Genomic DNA, 19,818 nt, shown 5'->3' with positions numbered 1-19,818 from the left:
GTATACTTTGCTGAAGCATTCTTTATTAGCAAAAGTAAGAAAATGTCAAAAGTCAGGATAGTGGTGGGTGATCCCATAAATAAACAAATGCAATTGGATGTGAGATGCATAGATGGTAGAGCGAGCTGTGCGCACACTCAGTTTGGTCCAAAATAGTCCACCATGCCGTTTCCTTTGCGGCCGTCGAAGAAAAAGAAGTTGCGATGTGGAGCGTCTCTCTGGGACAGGGCCTGGACAACAACAAGAAACACACTTGAGAGTCAGAGTTCACAAGTCAGTGTTATGACTAGTTTGGGGTTATATTAGTGTATCGTGTTAGTTTAAGATTTGGGCTAGTTCAGGTTTGTTAAACTCTTAGGTTTCAGACTCTGGGTAGATTTAGGGTCACAGTTAGTTAGTTTAGCATGCCAGACCTGTGCGCACTGTCATGTGCTTACCTTCACAATTTCTTGTCCGAGCACACCTCCCACAACTGCGCACACTGGAGACATCTCTGAGAAGCAGAAACTGCAGACGACACACCAGCACACGGTAAGTACCGACACATTGGACGGGGCCTCTGCCTCACCGGTGAGTACAGTACCTGATAAAGTCGTCGTTCAGTAAGTCGCCCACCGTCAAGCTCTCCAGGACGTCCCGGCGGATCTGACGTAGCAGCTGGCTGTCCTCTGCAAAGCGTTGTGGGTCGGGATTTCGGCCTTTGTCTGTGCGGAACTTCAGCAGCACTAAAAAAAGATAGATTGTTATTTAAATGAAATTATCTAGATACAGTGAAGTTTCATACTTTTCGAAAAAAAAATATCGGATGTCTTGTGTAACTACATAAAAGAGGGACGGGTGAATACCGTGAAGCAGGAAGTAGTCGACAGGCGTGCGCTTGAGGGCGGCTTTGGCCTTGTCGCTGGTCCAGTCCACCTCTAGAGCCTCCTTCAGCCTGCAGAACTTGGACGTCTGGTTGAAACAATGTCATTATCACACACTTGGTGAATTAATATAAATTTGATACATTTGTAAATAAAAATTTATCTTGTTACAGTTTACTGCACAAAAACATGAACATCGTGCTGGTTAAAGTCATATTTTTAAGATTAGCAGAAAAATTTGGTTTCACTGACAAAAACAATGATTGAGAATTAGATATTTTTAAGATTAACAGAATAGAGTAATGTGCTGGTTGTAGAATGAGAAAAGATTAGCAGAATATTTTCGTGTTTGACAAAAATCAATATTGGAGGGAAAAAATATTTTTTGCTTAAAACAAAGTCATGCTAATGTTTTTTTGCGTTTTAAAACAAGTCACATTGTCATTAAAAATACTATTTGGGTTATATTAACATTATAACAGATTTTTTTTATTTTCAATTAGTTTTTAATTAACATTTATATGATTTTTTCTTACAAAAATGTCACCATCTTACTACTTTTAGTGACTCTAACAAAATACTGTACATTGCATAGAAGGGGTGGAAAAATTATTTTTTTTCAAGTACATGGTCTGCTCTAACCTTTTTCACCATGGTGGTCTCATTGGGATCCACTTTGAGCTTCTTTGCCTCAGGACCATCATTGGAGTCTCCCGAGGACTTCTTCACCACTTTGGGTTTCTCCCTGAACAACAAAAGGGAGCCCATAGTAAGAGTGGACGTGACTTGACGCTGAGCGCTTTTTACTCTTAATCCGCTTTCAAACTCACTCCACATAGTTGTGCTCAGGTCCGAGGTTGCAGAACATGTAACCGTAGTAACCGTGGACGTCGCCACAGAAGACCAGGATGTTGTGCTGCGAGCACAGCTGGTCCACACGCACCATCACGTCTTTGGAGCAGCATATCAGACAAACCTGAGGGCAAAAAAAAGAAGGTTAAGACTCCAATAGCACAATGGAGACAATTCTTCTAGTCATGAATGACACGTATTGCCAAGGTTCCTAAAAAAATAAAAAATACATGGTCTCTATCTTTCACTTACCACATGTTGTTTGAAACATATCCTCCGCAATAAATTGTGTTTACTGCAAACCCAACTACTTAATGCGCACTCACCGCATTGAACTGCAGGAAGAAACTGTCGGGTTTGTCTTCTATTCTGTCCGTGTCGGCGATCACCTCCACCATGGGGTTAAGTTTCTGAGCGCGCTCCAGGGACGCTTCTGCCCGATTCTGGCCCTGCGCGGTCACCGGGACCAGGAACTGAGCGCGACATGACTCCTCCGTCACCTGATAAGACAAACACACCAAACATCATCGCTGGGAACTGCACACAATTATTTATGTAAGATAACAGTAGAACTTCCAAAAGTGTTGATTGACTTTCTAGTTGTTCACCTTTCAAAAAATTGTCCCAGATGATATGTATGTAGACATAATCCCTGTCGCCACAACAGTGTGTATTACCTTCACCAGTGCAGTTATTTAGTAACAACTACGAGTGATGTCTTACAGAAACTGCAATTAAAGTCTAAGTCAACCTTAAACATTTCTGGACAATAATATGAATAATGTGACCTCACTAGTCTAAACATGACATTCTGATTAATATTACATTTGTGGAATAAGAGTTATGAAGCAAAATCCAGCCATTTGTATCCTTTCCAGGGGGTGGCCATTTTGCCACTTGCTGTCGACTGAAGATGACATCATAGTTGCTCAGGTCTCAGGTAACAACAAATCATAACTCAGCTTCAGAAAACAGGTGAGCAAAGTGGCAAACTCATTAACTCATATTCCACTAAAGCAATATTAACCAGAATATCATATTTGGACCAGTGGGGCTCCATAGAACATACTACTGTATTGTCAAAAAAATGGGGGGTCAAATTACCGTTTAAGTGTATTTGTCCTTTCCATCCACTAGTTAGAAATTATTAATTCATCCATTTAAATTGATATTTTAAATGTTGTGTTATCATAATTCATTAAATTTCCTGTTCCATGGACATCATTACACAATTTGTCTTAGCCATCACAAAAAAAGCAAAATACACTGTTGATACTCACTTTAATTAAGTCTTACAAAACATGCTTATCTGCCTCAGTTTGAATTAACACTTGGGCCTACAACTAGACAACGACTGCGCGACAAGATTTACTACATTCAACATAGATTTGCAACAGGCGCCACCCAGTGGACATAATTACCACTGTTTACTTGTCCTGTGTTCATTATAATACTGTAAGTGTTGAAAATACTGTGATTTTTTTTTTTAAGTCTGGTAGTTTACCTTCTCGTGATCTAGCAAGGTGAGCCCTTTCACTCCAGCTAAGATTAAGTTCTTGGCCACCTCTGCCCCCAGACCACCTAAACCTGCCAGTAGAACCCGGGACCCACGTAGTCTGCAAGCAAATTGTACATTAATGACATTAGCTGCATAATCATTCATGGAAATGTGCAATAAAGCGACAAATGACAAAAATTCTCTGAGACGACTTGCATTAGCAAGACAAGCTAACCAACCTCTTCTGGGCATCTAACCCCCAAAGCCGGATCTGGCGGTCGTACTGAGCCGCCTCTTCCTCGGTGATGACCGGGTCTTCCTTTTCGATCATATCGATCATGTCAGACTTCTTGAGATGGGGGGAAGTGACACCGCTTTAAAAGTGATCGTTCGAAGCTACACCGCCAATTGTTTCAAAAGCCGCGATGGTCTCGTTGAATGGCCGCAGAATGATGACGTCGGGAGAAAAATACACAGGTCTTTTCGTTTATTTTTTATTTTTTTCTTCCTCAAATAACGTTATTTCCACATTGTGCTCCTTGCGAAAGCAATCCACCACACACAAAAAATATATATATATATAGATGTTTAAAAATTAAGGCGATTCGGCGACTCCCAGGAGCTATTGTGGGTACATTTCGCCCTGAAGTAAGACTTACGACCATTTTGAAGTACAGTATTTCTTCAGAAAAGATCAAATTGATATCAGAAATAAAAAATCTGAATCATCTTTATTGGCCAATTATGCAAAACACACTAGGAATTTGTCTTTGTAGTATGAACTACACTAGTACTGCATTGAAGGAACAAAGTCTCGACACATAAGTACAGAGAGTCTTTACGTAATGTAAGGTACCATTTGTGCTGTATTAGCTATCAGTGACAGCTGTGCAGATAATGCAGTCCTTTAGCAATTTAAAGTGTCTTCTAATGCTATAAAACTAAAATAATCAGAACATTGATGTGCAAAATTGGAAAACATTTTCAAGGTACATGCCACTCTGAAACGTGTCATAGTTCTAACTGGGGGAAGGAGCTGGAAAGAGGTAGTGTTCCACGGGTGGCTACTAAATACTTGTTCTTTTGTTTTTGTTTATAAAGCGTTAAAAAAAATCACCCTTTGGGCTTTGGGTAAAGACAAAACTGGGAGCATTATTCGAAATTTAGGAGAATAATGTCTTGACTAATGGCGTACATCATGAATGTAGTAGCCTATAATGATGCTCTGTCTGACATTATACCTTGATAGACTAGTGCAGTTTCTCAAAGTGTGGCACACGTAGCACTAGTGGTCCGCGGAAGAATAAGGATTAAATACAAATACAATTTGTATTTTTTTTTAACAACAACAAAAACAATGCAAACAAATGTCTGCTAGTCAAAATAGAGGGCTTATTTTCTTGGTGGAAACAGCCTCGGTAATGTCCGTGAGACGCATTACAAGAGCGTTAAGCGGTGACGTCACGATGGGGAAAGTCCGCCCCGTTTGTCTCTGAAGAAGACGGTCGGCCATTTTAGTTGCATCAGTCGTCATTTCACTGCGCTTCAGTAGGACGGAAAGAGAACGTCTGGATTCAATTTCATCAAATTTCTCTTACAACTGTAATGGAGAATTGCCTACTGCCTATGAACTGAAACTCAACTAAATCCAAAACCAAGTAGATCCTTGTGAAGTGACGCATAAGCCAGTAGATTTCCAGTGTCGAGAGTCTGAATTTTTGGGCACCTCCATGTTAGCTAAAGGTTAGAGAGAGGAAATGGCTGTGGAAAGCATGACTGTCCATCCAAACTCCCCAACTACCAACCACGAACACAACAGTCTCCTGACTGACGAAAGGTCGAGTAATTCTACAGTCATATTTCAATGAAACTATTTATTTGTCCTCTGCTTTTTACACAAAAAAGCCCGGGGATACTTTTTTTTCTTTTTGTCAAAGAGGGATTAAACTCGCCTTTTCTGGAAAACGGGTAAAGCGGTAACGGACTTGTGCGTTGACAAGACGGCGCCAACTGGGATGCCAAAATAACGTCGGAGATATCGTTTTCCCTTTATTTTATTACATTATATCACCTCGACGGTGAACCGGCTCAACGCGGACTGATATGACGAGTAAAAAGAGCAGGCCGACGCTCTTAAACACACTTTTCTTTGGCACGGACGTCGACCACTTCGACCAACGCAAACCCGACGTCAAGTGGTTTAGGCGTTTTTGGAGTGCAGTAAACTAACCCAATTGTTCAAAATAATTGTCCGTGGGTAACATTGTTATTTGCGTGTTCAAAACAAAATTGTGGATTTAAGGTGTGCCCATCCCGGCGGCTAACCTAGCCACATTTGCTTCGTAACGGCTAACCGTAATGGTGTTGTTTTTTTGTGTTTCTTTTTATAAACACTCCGTTGTTTCTCGTCAGTCCTCACGTCATATAACAAGTGACATTATAACGTTACCCACGTATAGTCAAAGTTCTTTAAACCTACTAATCTAACACGACACAAACGTGTTATTATTGTAAAATTTATATCAGCGAGCCACTATAATTACCAAATGTCCCAGTTGCCAAACTAGTACTACTAATTGTTTACTTTTAACCTGGCGAATATTCTTTACAGGATTGGAGTCTTTCTTTCACCTTTAACCTTAATTTAAAGGGCACATTAGCTGTCAAATATAGCTGTTTTTCTTCTTTCCCCCACCCTGATTGTGCTGTTTGTCTAACATGTTTAAAAACTGTATGTACCAACGCTGTGTGTAAAATGTCTGCAAAGCATCCCAGAAGTCAAACACAAAAATCAATTTGTAACGTAACCACCCAGTTCCCAGTTGGCAAATTGGTTGAATGTTTTAGTAAATACAATTCCCAGCCCCCACAAATCCCACCAGTGACCCCAAAGTGTTAGGGGGAGGATTTTTTAATGGTTGTAAGTGCAAAATATGAAGAAGCCCTGTCACAGTAAGTATCCCCCCTTTTAATCATGGCCCTTCTCTTAATTAATTATGCCTCTTTGACCATTGTGCATGGTGTGTTTTGCATAGAGAAGAACTTGTGCTTTGTTGAAAGTTATGAACTTGGTAGAGGGTGTGTTGTGGATGGATAATTAGACATAATAGAGAAATGTGACATTCTTTTGTCGTCGCTTATCCTCAGATATGCAATCAGAACCTTTTTGTCTAGTTGTGTTTGACATACTAAACTAAGCCTTCTGGCGGTGTGCAGAATAACCTGGTTGGTATGTGTTTGCACTTATGCGTGTAGGCCCGAGAGGTGCCACTGTCGTGTGAGTCACGCCAACCTTTCACCATTATGGAGTCAAAATCCCTGAGATTCAGGATAAATTATTCCCTGTGAAAAGTTGACTGTCAATCTGTTGTTGCTGGCCAGTCACCCACAAATACTCATAATATATAATCCAACATTTGTTTGTAGTATTTTCTGAGACATTTACTTTGTGTATTGCATAATCCCTCCCACTGTTGAATTTGTTTTTAAATGTATTTATTTTTGTCTATATATATTTTTTTTTGCTAAATTCATAAGGAATTTCCAGTCCGGGTGATATGGTACACTATTGTGCAATGAGAGATCATCAGCAGTGCCGTGTAAAATTGTAATTATAAATATATCTTTGTTCATCTATATATGCCGGTAATGTATAGTGTCAGACAGAACAGTGAAATGTTCATGCATTTAATAAGGTGCAATAAACCTGTGAATCCACCTTTTGCCATTCATACAACAGAATAAGCCATGGCTTCTTGCGAAGATATCTGCTTTGGGAAGTTCCGTAACTTGGGACAAGATCTTTATTATTTCTGTATTGCTAGTTTTTGTGACATTTTTTTACATATTTGTGTTATAACACACAGTGAAAAGTCAATATATTAAACTAACAGGTCTCTATGTTGTGTGTACACAGGCCAGAGGAGGGCGAACTAGAGGAGGGCGAGCTTGAAGATGATGGGGGTGAGGTGGAGTTGGGAGGCAATGCGTCTACTGGAGGAGCTGCAGAGGTGGGCGAGGAAGCAGGCGGAAGTGACGGCGTCGCGGCAGGGGACGCCGGCGGTGGCGGTGAGCGTCCCCCTCGAAGCCGGGAGCGCCACGCCAGCAGCAATTCGGACGAGGAGCGCTCGCACCGGCGCAAACGGAAGAGGAAGAAAGAGAGGGAACGTGAGAAGAGGCGCACAAAGAAGAAACGCAAGTCCAAGCACAAAGTAAGAAAAACGCTCAACAGGTTACACAAACAATATACGGAATCTTCACTCATTGTTCAAATGGAGAGCCCACACGACAAGACAAAAAATGTCATGTGTTCTTACTGCTCTTAAACTATTTTGTATACTCTAGATCAGTGGTTACGCTTTCCTATTTTTGCCAAGTCGTGACCCACTTTTACCTCAGTAAAAAAACAATGAGTAAAATAAATTGTCCAAAAATTGTCCAAGTGCCTTTCACAACACCTTATTGGGAAACAAAATAATGAACATGACAATCTCATGTACAAATATAAATGAAGTAAAATTTGCAATTATAATTGCACAAATTATTGCCATAAAACTTCACCTAGATAACCAGTATTAGCCTCACAATATTTAGATCAATATGTTGGTTAGTGCAATAAAGGTTGATAAACTTCTCTAGATGAGCATCACAAATTGTAAGCAGGCTGGGCACCAAATCACTGTCTGCTGTCCTACCGAGACTGACCTGTGAGGGGCAGCGTGGTGTCACAGGTCACCCAGACTGACAAAAAATACAAAGAAAAGTAGGAGTAGAAATAATAAATGAAGGTTAGTCCTACTGCTTCATAAATACAATATGGCGGGGTAGGCATATTTGCTCAATATCATTTTTAGAAACATCCCATAATTGGATTTAGGCTATCTTTGTTCAGAAATGGCAGCCCCATCATCAGTTTTAACTATGTCATATTTTCTCCTGCAGCGTCACGCTTCATCTGACGACGACTTTTCGGACTTAAGCGATGATTCCGACTACTCTCCCAGCGAGAAGAGGAAGTACAGAGAGTACAGCCCCCAGTACCCCCCCGCCGTAAGTCAATGGGCAAAACACACAATACCTTGTCTCGACCAGTCTCTTCACATGATCGGCCGATCCCTCCCACAGCCTCACGGTGGCTACGGCGGCCCCAAGAAGGGCGGCTACATGAAGTTGGAAAAGCAGGGCTACGGCGGCTACGATGACTACGAGGAGGACAACTTTGAGGGGGAGGAGGAGCAGGACATGGGCGGCGAGGAGTATGATGAATTCACCAAGGAGCTCAACATGTACCGAAAGACCAAGGAGGGCGGACGTGGAGGGCGAGGTGGGTGTGATGAGCTTGGGAATTGTCACCCTCCTGTTGTGTTGCATGACAAATTGTCAACAACAGCAAGTTTTAGGTGCTAGAAAAAATAATACATTAGAATATGGTAGAACATTTTATTTATATGAGTTACTCAATTCAAAAAGTAAAACTCGTATAGCTTCATCAAACTAATTGGAAAATACTTTTCAGAAAACCAATTCCTATCTTATTTGGAAGGTAGCAAATTATTGAGATTATTATATAGCATTAATATATTTTTAATGGTGAATTTTGAGTTTTTGTTTGCTGTAAGCGGTTTTTAGAATGAGTTTTTCTTTTTGCATTGACCTATTGAAATTGATTGTTTTCCACAATATAAAAATTCATCGAGGTGCATCTGCTGCTGAACAAGGCTGAAGATTCAGTTTTATTTTGATGAGCTGACGTCACGAACAGAGACGTTATTATTATTGCTGTAAAAATTTAATCTCATCCTCTTTCTCCAGGAGGCCGCGGGCGCATGAGGAACATGAGGGGCCGCGGTGGAATGAGGGGCGGGCGGCGAGGAGGACGAGGAGGCAGCCGAGGAAGAGGAGGACGGGGCGGAAAGATGGCAGATGATGATGGAGATGGTTTTGGGGAGGACATGGAGGTGGTGAGTGCTTTTGACGTGTGTCCCTTTTGCTGTGGATGAATGGAAGGCATTCAACAATTTTTTCTTCTTCAGTATGACGACAACTTCGAAAACATGGGGGAAGATGATTATGACGACTATCAGTACAAGAGGCACAAAGACAGAGGAAGAGGTATGTCCTTTGCTCCTGTAGGTGTTTTGTTTGTTTGTTTGTTTTAATTTCCCGCCGTGAACTTGTGTCTCTGTATTGGACTCCAGGCAGAGGTGGCCGCGGAAGGGGTCGAGGCAAAGGAGGAGGACGCGGCATGATGAGAGGAGGCAAAATGAGGAGCCGGGGAAGAGGACGAGGGGATATGGGCCACGATGACGACAACAATGGAGACATGGACAACGGGGTATAGTTTCCCATCTCCTTGTACCAAATGAATGTTACCACAGCTTTGTTTCCACACTATAGTGTAGGGCTGGACAATAAGTTGAATTAATTCAATTATTCGTCATTTTACTTTAAATGTTTGTTGGGTTTATTAGATTAAAATCGATTAACATCGTAATTATCCCGAATGACTGAAAAAAAGTAGAGATTTTATTTTTTGACTATATCGCTCGTCCTACTATAGTGTGCTACAAATACAATGCATGATTGTCTTTCAGTATAAATTATGGTGTGGATTACTGCAGTGTTTCCTAACGCTTGTCGAGCCAAGGCACTTACTGTGTGTGGGGGGTGGAGGGTTTGAAAAATCTCATGGTCCGCCCTCAAAGTTGTCACAAAAAGTATAATATGTATCTTGAAATAGCTGTACTAATATACTGAATTAACCTCACCCAGGGCTGGACTGGCACGAAAAATCGACCCTTGCATTTTGACCCGGCCCAGCCCAGTACGACTCTTGCCTAACATGTAGTTCTGCCACTGATGTTTATTGATGATATTACAGTTTGCTATTTATATTCGAAATGGATTAACGGACTGGTCCATCTAAATTGTGGGTCCGTCTCTTGGGGTAAAATGTAGGAAAACAACATTTAAAAAGCACTGCATTGGCCCAGTCCAGCCCTGACCTCACCTCAATTTACCTACAAATTTACTTCCCCAGTGACAAGTCTGGGCCTGTTTGATAAAACACAAGCCTGTTATTTTTTTTTTTACATATGCGTAATTTTGTACCTTCTGCCATCTAGTGGAAGAGCATTTAATTGTTCTGGCATGGCTTTAAAATTTGATGATCATTTTCAGGATATGTCATTGAAATGGGGGTCATTCATTGGTGCTTGTAGTTTAATGTACTTGGTCTCTTACTTACATCTCTTGATGTGCTGTCCTTTCGTTGTGTGATTGTATTTTTTTAAGGATGGAGGAGGTGATGCTGGGTCAGGAATGGGCAAGAGAAATCAGAATGAGAAGTACCAGGATAAGAAAGGAAAAGCCATCTGCAAGTATTACATGGAAAACAGATGCACCTGGGTGAGCCAAGAACAATATATTTTGCTCTTTAAGCTTTTACTAATCATATATTTTAGTAGTATTATTTATATACTTCCTCTTTTAATCCCTAGGAGGAATACTGCAACTTTAGTCACGACATCGAGTTGCCCAAAAACAAAGAGCTGTGCAAGTTTTACATCACTGGCTACTGTGCTCGAGCCAACCACTGCCCTTACATGCATGATATCCTTTCACAGCTTTTAAAAATGTTTAGTATCGCATGATCTTAAGTTTTGTGCATTAGTGCCTTAACAGTGACGCCACGCGAATTCCCCTGCAAGCTGTTCCACACCACGGGCAACTGTGTCAATGGCGACGAGTGCATGTTCTCCCACGAAAACCTCAACAACGATACCCAGGAGCTGCTCAACAAGGTCTGACCACTCATGTGCCCAAATAATTCTGGATTTTTACATTACATTGAATCCCTGCTATTTAAAAATCTGAGTAATTGATTGATGCCTTCTCTAAAAATGTTTATAATTGCCGAGAGTTGCCACAAGAGGGCAGTAAAGCATTATTTTTTGTTAAATTACGCTTCTCAACTCACTTCAACTTAGTTCACTGGCACTTCGATAGCACAAAACCACAAGCACGATTTTTTGTATTATATTATATTATTATATTATAGAATTGTCAGTCTACCAGAAAACTAGAAGAATTGGCCTGGCTGTTTCAATTATTTTTGGAGGGGAGATGAACTACAGTACTGTACTAATATTTTTCCTTTTGTTTTGTGTTCGTTCAGATGCTGGCTGAGGACGCAGAGGCTGGGGCGGAGGATGAGAAGGAGGTGGAGGAGCTGAAGAAGCAGGGGATCAACCCTCTACCTAAACCCCCACCTGGAGTGGGCCTACTGCCCACTCCTCCTCGCCCGGCACCTATCGAAGCCAACGCTGGGGCGGGGGATTTCGGCCCCGCAGCCGGTGACTTTGGGGGCATCCCATCCGCAAACCAGCCGCCCGTTGCCACAAAGCCTCCCCCCGGTGTTCCCGGGATGGTTCCCTCTCCAAATTCCTGCACTGGTGGTCCTCCTGTACAGAATCCAGAGGGAGCTCCATACCAAGGAGCACCCATGAACCCCACTGGACAACCCCCTCAGATGGTCCCCCCGCCTGGTGGAGGGGGTGGCGGGAAGAAGATCCCCTCTTTATTTGAGATTAAAGTGCAGCCAACTGGACAGCTGGCTCATAAACTGGCTGTTAAGTGAGTACACACAAGTTTACTTCATTTAATAGGCCACACTCCTGTAGACAAAGTAGACACACTCCTGTGGGGTTGATGCTGGAGGAAGCCGGGTGGTAAACTTCTCAAGATGATGCAGGGAAAGGTCCAGATAACTACTGTATTAGTGATGAAAGTTAGCAGCTTTGCACCTCATTTCTTGTTTGTTTCAAGTGGGTGTCCTCATTAGTTACTGTGCGGATTCATGTAGTGAACAAAATGTCAAACACAAATTCCCCCTCACCCTTCACTGAACAATAAAATATGTACGTCCCAAAAAAAAAAAGTGCTCGCGCGAAGCCACCATTGGCTACTTTGACTGCATGAAAGTGGCTCTGGAACTTGGCCTGCATAGCTTCCCAGTCATGGGTGTAGAAAATTGGTGTGGGTGCTGCTATGTAAATGAGACAAATCGGGACATCTCAGTTTATAGACACACATTTTTATAAATATACAAGATTTAATCGATTCTTTAGTTTAAATCTTGCTGATTGGGCACTCCAGAGAGGCAATTATTTGTTTACAAACAATAGAAAGTCAGTTTTACATAAAACATTCACTTAATTAGTTTGTGTGCTGTTTTTCTTTCACTAATGGGGTGCTTTTCCTAGAAGCCAGGCGCCCGGCAATAACCAGGCAGCAACCCCAGCACCTGGCGCACCAGGGGCTCCCCCGACCTGCTTCCCCGCCGAGAACATGGGCACGTTTGCATCTGGCGATTGCCCTCCGCACGGGGGCGCCTTGCAGCCTCCTCAGGCCGGAGGGAACTACTTCAACACATTCTTCAATCAAGAAGGAATAAAGATGGAAGGAGTGGTTGAAGAGGGTGAGAATAATCAGACCATTTATGCTTTTATTAGGCCTGTCACTACCTAGAATAATTTGCTAACTGGTTTACATAGTCCTTTATAGAAGCTAAATAGATTTTTTTTAAAAACATGAAAGAATTAATTTATTTTGGATAACAACATTTATTTTGAAAATCGCAAATCAGAATTCTGCATATGCAGTATGGCTTGCGGTGTGGAGGCTAGCTAGATTTGATAAGGGGGCGTGGTGGAGGAACTTATGTGCATGCCACAAAACTAACTAAACATCATTATTAGGGCTGCTATCAAATATTTTGATATTCAGATATCCTATTGAAAATTCTAGCGAATAATCAGGTACTTGGATTGATATATATTCTTGATTGATTAAAGAACAATTGTAAATAGGCTACAGAAAACAAAACACATTTGCACGTAATAATAAACAACCAACTGGGTTTCGTTTTTTAGATAATCAACACAGATTTTGGTCTATGCGACGATAGGTGACGTCAGAACCACAGCAGCGATTTTGGGGAACTTTAGCACTGCTAGCTCGCGCGGCTAGCTTGCTGCTTGCTGCTGCTAGCTGGCAGCCTCCGTTAAATACTGGCAATGTCAGCGCATTTATGTCTTACTGCGCTTAACTGGAGCTTGAACGTGATTTCAGGACGAAGTTGTGTTACTGCCGTCTTGTCGCATGTTTGGTGCCGTCACAAACTATGAATAGACGAGTCATGTCAGTCCTTATGCTGCATTATGCCGTGGCGACACGCTTCCGGGAACAACTTGAAAATAAAAGCGCTACAATGAATTTAGAAATTAAGTTTCACTCACCGCGTTAGCGTCGTGTACTGTCATGCATACTGCCGTTCGCTTGACTACGATTTCCTGAGTAAACAGATGTCACGTCCAATTTCTGCTGCTCTCCTTTCTTTTCTGCTATGTGCACTTGTTTACAACTGACAGTAAGCACGCGTAGACACTCAACGTCAACACGTGCCGGGGGGAGGGGGGCACTCGACGTCAACGGTATGTTGTGCGCGTTGACGTATTTACGTCATCGGCTCGTCGGGACCAGCCCTAATGTGATGACGTCACCAACATGTGCTACCGCGGTAAGACGGTGGAGTCAAAATCTCCACCTTCTGCAAAATGTATACCTTATATTGAATATACCGTTTAAATCACCCAGCCCTACCCCACAGCCCTAATTTTAATCTATTTTGCCCCTTTTCTTATAGAAAAACCAAATGACATTGACATGATAAAAATCAAGTTATTGTTTTGATTCTGTTTAGTTTTTTTAAACAATTCCCAACCCTCACATCCCATTCTTGGATAATTAACTTTCATCAACCTGCGCTGTGGTGCTCAGGGCTACTTAAAAGTGAGCCTTCCTTTGCTGAGATCTCATGAAACGTCTCCCCCTAGGCGACAACTACCAAGAAGGTGCTGGCAAGTTAAGCAGCCAGGAAGACGCCACCAACGGAGCAAATAAGGGAGGGATATCCGTCTCGGACCTCCCTCCGGCCCAGCGTGTCCTCTTCATGAGGATCCAACAGAAGCAACAGGAGGAGGAGCGAGCCCGCCACATAGATAGAGGCACAGAGAAGAGCAGAGACACTGAAGGTAAACATCTGACAACATCTTTGCCCTTCATCTTCTACAACGTTTGACAACTAAGAAGTCCAGGCCCCTGATTTCAGGTGTACACGGAGGGCTGTCAACCTATCAATTAGAGGGCTGACATAGTCCAACCCTCATAAATCAGTACATACTGTATCTCCATGGCTTGGTGCTTAATTAATTTGAGTTAATGTGTCAGTATAGTTTTTAAGATAATTTTTTAGAGGCTTTGGTAATTCAAAGTGTGTGAAGGATTTTATGTACATTTTTGTGACAAGAGACATTACTTTTCCAGGAGGAAAAAAATGTGTAAGAGCTTATTTGGTATATCAGGAGTGAATAAGCAAATCCCAGAATAAATAAACAAATCAAAAACTGGAAAAATACATTTTTGTGGGGGGGAAATTACTGTAAGACCAGATCTCCTAGCCTTGCAGTCACCGGCTTTGCAGATGTCTCATGGATTATTTTGTTTCCAGGCGATTCTGGCAACTGGTACTCCAGCGAGGATGAGGACGGTGGCGGCAGTGTGACGTCCATCCTCAAGACTCTTCGGCAGCAGACGCAGGCTCCTCCAAAGTCGGACGCGCCGAGTGACCCTCGCCTCCAGAAGTCCACCAACCCCCCGACTCGCCCCGCCGACCCGCGTCTGGCTCGTGACCCGCGTCTGGCCCGCGCCACCGGACCCGACCTGGCACCGCCTGCGCCCTCATCGGGCCCGCCGGCAGACCCGCGGTTAGCCCGACTGGCTGCCGTCTCGGCCGGGCCTGCCACCCACCAACCCGCCGCCCCCAAAGCGGAGCAACCTCTGATATACAAACCGCCACCGCTCACTGCACCGGCAATGGAGGAGGAGGAGACGGAGCGGGTCCTGCGGGACAAGCCGGTGCCGATCCCTCTGGATCCCCTGATGGGAATGGCCCTGAGGGACCCCCGTTCCCAGCTGCAGCAATTTAGCCACATCAAGAAGGACATTGTTCTCAACATACCCGCTTTCTCTAAAACCATCACCTGGTCCCCTGAAGACCTCCTCCCACTTCCACTACCCAAGCAGGACCTGCTTCCGCTCCCGCCAGGCATTCCTCCGGTCCCCTCCCTCGACCCGCGTCTGTCCCGCATCGTTCACCCCCACTCGCAGTCTCCTCCCACAGCACCACCCCCCTCCTCGGAACCCCCAGCCCCCTCGTCATCCTCCACCCTACCAGACTTTGAGCTGCTGTCTCGTATCCTGAAGACAGTCAGCTCTAGCCCTTCCCAGTCCTCGTCCCCTCCACCAGCGCCCACCCCCGCTCCTCCTCTGGCGCTGTTGGCTCAACCTCCCCCTCTTCCGTCTACCCCCTCAGAAAAGCCTGTTGACCCCCGCATGGCACGGAAAGGTCCCACGGACCCCCGCCTCCAGCCGCAGAAGTCGTCCCTCAAGCAGCCGTCAGAACCTCCGGCCGCGCCTCCTGAATCCTCCTCCACTGCCGGGTCCACGTCCGGCTCCTCCTCGCCACCCACTATCGCTCCCTATGATCCAAGGCTTCTTTCCTCTGGTGGGACTGCACGCAGTGCCGCACCCAGCGCACCAGGGGGCGCCAATGTCCTGAGCAGCATCAGTCTGTATGACCCTCGGACTAACAAACCAGGAAGCCCTGGCACAGCCAGCGGCCCCAACAACTCCCCCAACTCCGAGTCCCGACAGAGTGAGCCCTCAACTAGCAAACCCAAACCGAAGGAGCCCTTGTTTGTCCGCAAATCTGCACTAGACCAACCCGAGCCGGAGAAAAGCGCCGAGCAAGGCACCGACCGGTACAATAGCTACAACAGACCCCGACCCAAACCTTCCCCCTCGCCCAACTCTGCTGCACAGGGAGGCCCCCCCGCCGGGGGTCCGGCCGCTACTGGAACAGCGGCGGAACAGGCGCCCGCCGGCGTCCACAACCTGCCCGTGTCCACCCTCTTTGGTGTGGTCAAGCAGGCCGGCAAGCCCGGTGGGACCAGCAGCCCGTTTGGGGGGAGCAGTCCGGCCCAGACGGAGCAGCCTACAGCGGAGCAGGACAATGGGTCACTCAAGGACGTTTTCAAGGGCTTCGATCCAACCGCCTCGCCCTTTTGCCAGTGATGCCAGTCACCTGCTGACATGTTGTTGATCCAACATGGACACACGCCATGAGTGCGAAAGACTTTTTGGGATGTGGGAGAGTTAAACGTCTATTTTAAACAGAGCAATTGTTGTATAAGTGTGGACAGAACCGTTTTAGCATCCGCTCATTACCTCACTCGTCTCACCTCCAACACATTGAATAATGATGGCATCCGAATTTTCATGATTTGTGTTATGTTATGATTAACTCAGCAGCACCACTGCCCATCGTCCCATAACTAGCTTCGTTTTTGAATATTTATTTTTCTACTTCCTGTGCACTGTCCTCCTAGGGAGGGCCCGGTTTTTAATGTCTCTCACCTTCGCAGTTTCATGAAGGTAGACACTTCTTCCTTTTCTCCCCCCAGTCTTGTTCCTCCTTTTACTGAGGAAGAGAAATCGGTAGATTCGGATTGGGAGTGTCCTTGTTGCGTCTCTGGCGTTCTTGTTGGCGACGTGACAATCACAAACGGTGTAGCGCTGATTGCCAATTGAGAACATGTCTCAAGTTATTTTGAGAGACATGAGTTTTTAGATCAACTCCATCAGGCAAGACCCTTTTTGTAAAAAAAATAAATAAAAAATGTTCCTTTTAATTTATTTTTATACTTAAAACATACTTCCACATAATGTATGTTGATTTAACACAATGTCTTTTTTATTAGTTTATGTTCAATGCACGATGATTTTTTTGTTGTTGTTGGGCTTTGTAAATCTGCTTTTGTTTCTTTGCAATAACATCAATGATCCATATGAGCTGTTTCTTGTCCATTATAATGGATTGGTGGACTTTTCTAACTGTACACGATAGTATTTGAATAAAGACACCAACCAGATTCAGCGCAGCTTCCTGGTTCTCCATTTCATTTCCGACCATCAGAGAGATGTACTTTTAATTTGTGCTTGTACCCTGTTGCATTCTGAATTCCGAATCATTTTCCACAGGCGCCTTTGTGGGGGTCTGTGTTCTTGCCAGCGGCGTGCGGGCCCACTTCCTGTTCTCACTTCGACCCCTCACCGCCACTTCCTGTAACCCCGCCCCATCCTAGTCGGGTCGGCTCCAGTGGGACTGGTGAGTGCACCTCAGAGATTTCCTCTCACTGCTCCACACCTCCTTCTGGAAAACTGTACATACGCTCACTGGCCGTAGCGAGCTAAATTTAGAGTATTCAATCAAACTAAGCAGACTTTTGGCAAGAGAAATGGGATACACCCTGGACTGGCTGCCAGCCAATGGCAGGGGGGCACATCGAGACAAAGAAGCGTAACGCACTCACATTCGCACCTTTGGGCAATTTAGAGTCCTCAATTAACCTTTGCTGACTTGGTGAGGGGAGTGGGATGCAGTTTGTACTGATATGACATATATTAGTTTCACTTTCAACCATATTCATATTTATTATAAGTATTGCAGCTATTTTTACCGTAAATGCTAATTTTGTTGCACCCATTGGTCACTTAATTAGGTACACAAACCAACTGTACAGAACTTTCTGCAAATGGATTTTTGTCACAATATAGTAAACCACATCACTGTTATAACACAATTTATGTTGCACAAATATTGAGTTTAAAACCAAACCGAACAATATAAAAACGCACACAAAATTATGGAGTGACCCCATGACAGTGGAACACTAATATAAATAAAACATTGCTGAAGATCATTCAATACTGCAACAGAAGCTCATTTACACCAAGATACAATATTTTATAATAGATGCGAGGCAAGATTTATAGACATTTTGCTGCTGTTTTGGTTAGCCACAATGTGCGAACTGTCCTACAATTCAACTCTTTAAAGTCCAAATGCGAACAATAGTGTTGATACGCTAAAACAGAATACGACTAACATTGATCTAAAGAATTACTCTTTTTTTTCTTTTTCTTTTCTTTTTCGCTTGCATTTTTACAGATTATGTGACAGTGAACGTGCGCTACTGTAGCTTGATGCGCGATTGTCTTTGATGGCTAATCTTCTTAGCTGCCGCTACCTGCGGTGAATGTGTCCATATATATTTAGCACATGCAATCCTCTTAAACCTTTGGCTGGGATTTGGAGATTTGACGATGGCAAAAGATGCCCGCGCCGCTGGCTGTCATCTTGCGGGGGCGCTATGCTTGGGAGTCAGGTGACGGGGTATAAATAGTGGCCTTTTTTCAGTCCATTTAGGGACGGTGTCATGTGAGCTTGCAAGAGTCTCTCAAATGTAAAAAGCAGCACTACATTTGATATTCTTACAGGTTTTTTTTTTTCTACATTTTGCCTTATTTGTGAATGAAATAAATTCAAGATATGACACCAAGTAATGGCAACATGAAGAAAAAAGATTTGTAATACTTTTTAAATACTTATTTATTTATTTAAAAGGAAATCACATGCATATGGTTCAGCCACAAAATATCCACTGTGATTCACAGTTTTTTTTTTTTATGTATGCAAATGTATTAAAAAAAAATTAAAACTAAGAAATGGCACACATACATATAGCGCATCTGTAAATCATACAGGAGCCTTGTAGCGTCTTTGGAGTCACGGCTTTAACTTGGCCAAAGCATACATTTTAGTCAAAAGTTCTCCAATCTTGGCAGACAAGATATCCAGCTTACTTATTTACTGTATGATCGAACTTAACCTTGACTTCAAGGAAATTGCCTTAGGTCAAAGTTACTCATTAACAAGATTAAAAATTCATTGAAATCAAATAAAGCCAGTGACGAAGGCGTTCTGGATATGTCATTATTTTGGCAATACACCCTCATATAATGACCGACTTTGCCGACTAGCTTGGAAATGTCCAATTTGACGCAATAGATACAAGTCCGTGATTTGAGCTTGAAATGAAACTTGATGAGGCATTAAGAAAGAGTATAGAGGTAGAGTTAATCTCAATTAACCCGCGGGAACAAAAGTAGCCACTTAGGTGCTGGCTCGAGTCCTGCCGTGGCTTCAAATAGCAGATACGTGACTCTCTGGCGGGAGGCCTTAATCTCTTAATGTCTCCTTGTGTGTCGTAAATATCAGGACACTGCAAAGTTCCCAGCAGACCTGTTCGCCAAATGAAAGAAAAAATCGACGTCTGTCAGATTTGTACATCTTGAGAAAGTCAAACTAATGAGTCACTCCAAGCCGTCCTTGCTCACGCCGCCGCTGTCGCGCCGTGCTTGCACAATAGATTCAACCCCCCCCCCCTTCCTCCCCAATATCCTCAATGGGTCATTCCGCTAAACCTTCTTGCTTGTTGCTTTCCCGTTAAAGTCGGAGGAAGGTTTTAGGTCAGGCGGCGTCCGGCCCATATTTACTTATTCCACTCTTTGGATAGTCAGTCACCCTTCAAGTCTTCTTTGTACTATTTTTTATTGTTTCGTTAGCGTTTATGGACCAGGCGT

At 43.6% G+C, this 19,818-nt stretch overlaps 2 protein-coding genes across 5 annotated transcripts; one reads left to right on the top strand and one right to left on the bottom strand.

The window, feature by feature from the left end:
• Nucleotides 1–3: 3 nt before the first annotated feature.
• On the bottom strand, nt 4–3,790 carry sae1 (SUMO1 activating enzyme subunit 1). The gene is made up of 9 exons (XM_086080467.1): nt 3,453–3,790; nt 3,220–3,331; nt 2,042–2,215; nt 1,694–1,839; nt 1,506–1,608; nt 846–951; nt 584–725; nt 438–507; nt 4–230 (listed from the first exon to the last, which is right to left on the bottom strand). Exons 1-9 carry the CDS (start codon nt 3,551–3,553, stop codon nt 138–140), a joined length of 1,047 nt encoding a protein of 348 aa, XP_085936593.1. The 5' UTR covers nt 3,554–3,790; the 3' UTR covers nt 4–137.
• Nucleotides 3,791–4,694: 904 nt separating this feature from the next.
• On the top strand, nt 4,695–17,273 carry zc3h4 (zinc finger CCCH-type containing 4). Of its 4 annotated transcripts, XM_086080466.1 has the most exons (14): nt 4,696–5,050; nt 7,130–7,424; nt 8,155–8,262; nt 8,338–8,536; nt 9,025–9,173; nt 9,246–9,324; nt 9,411–9,547; nt 10,507–10,620; nt 10,713–10,824; nt 10,906–11,015; nt 11,390–11,847; nt 12,477–12,691; nt 14,109–14,306; nt 14,783–17,273. In XM_086080466.1, exons 1-14 carry the CDS (start codon nt 4,971–4,973, stop codon nt 16,405–16,407), a joined length of 3,879 nt encoding a protein of 1,292 aa, XP_085936592.1. In that variant the 5' UTR covers nt 4,696–4,970; the 3' UTR covers nt 16,408–17,273. The 4 variants fall into 4 exon arrangements, with proteins under 4 accessions (XP_085936589.1, XP_085936592.1, XP_085936590.1 ...); XM_086080463.1 differs by having other exon boundaries at nt 4,695–5,050; nt 8,155–8,536; XM_086080464.1 differs by having other exon boundaries at nt 8,155–8,536; nt 12,480–12,691.
• Nucleotides 17,274–19,818: the final 2,545 nt, after the last annotated feature.

The sequence above is a fragment of the Leptonotus elevatus genome, chromosome 7 (genome assembly GCF_054856555.1).
Source record: "Leptonotus elevatus isolate MCC_2025b chromosome 7, RoL_Lele_1.0, whole genome shotgun sequence".
Taxonomy (NCBI): domain Eukaryota; kingdom Metazoa; phylum Chordata; class Actinopteri; order Syngnathiformes; family Syngnathidae; genus Leptonotus; species Leptonotus elevatus.
Note: the sequence above shows the minus strand (reverse complement) of the source record. Positions and strands in the feature narration are given on the sequence as shown.

Bases quoted from the DNA above. Each gene is read 5' to 3' on its own strand.
- sae1 (XM_086080467.1), bottom strand. From the start codon at position 3,553: ATGATCGATATGATCGAAAAGGAAGACCCGGTCATCACCGAGGAAGAG. The intron at 2,216-3,219 runs GTAAACTACCAG...TTGTCTTATCAG, and splicing joins CCTTGCTAGATCACGAGAAG to GTGACGGAGGAGTCATGTCG. The intron at 508-583 runs GTACTGTACTCA...TGTCGTCTGCAG, and splicing joins CTGAACGACGACTTTATCAG to TTTCTGCTTCTCAGAGATGT.
- zc3h4 (XM_086080463.1), top strand. From the start codon at position 4,971: ATGGCTGTGGAAAGCATGACTGTCCATCCAAACTCCCCAACTACCAAC. The intron at 11,848-12,476 runs GTGAGTACACAC...TGCTTTTCCTAG, and splicing joins GCTCATAAACTGGCTGTTAA to AAGCCAGGCGCCCGGCAATA. The intron at 14,307-14,782 runs GTAAACATCTGA...TTTTGTTTCCAG, and splicing joins GAAGAGCAGAGACACTGAAG to GCGATTCTGGCAACTGGTAC.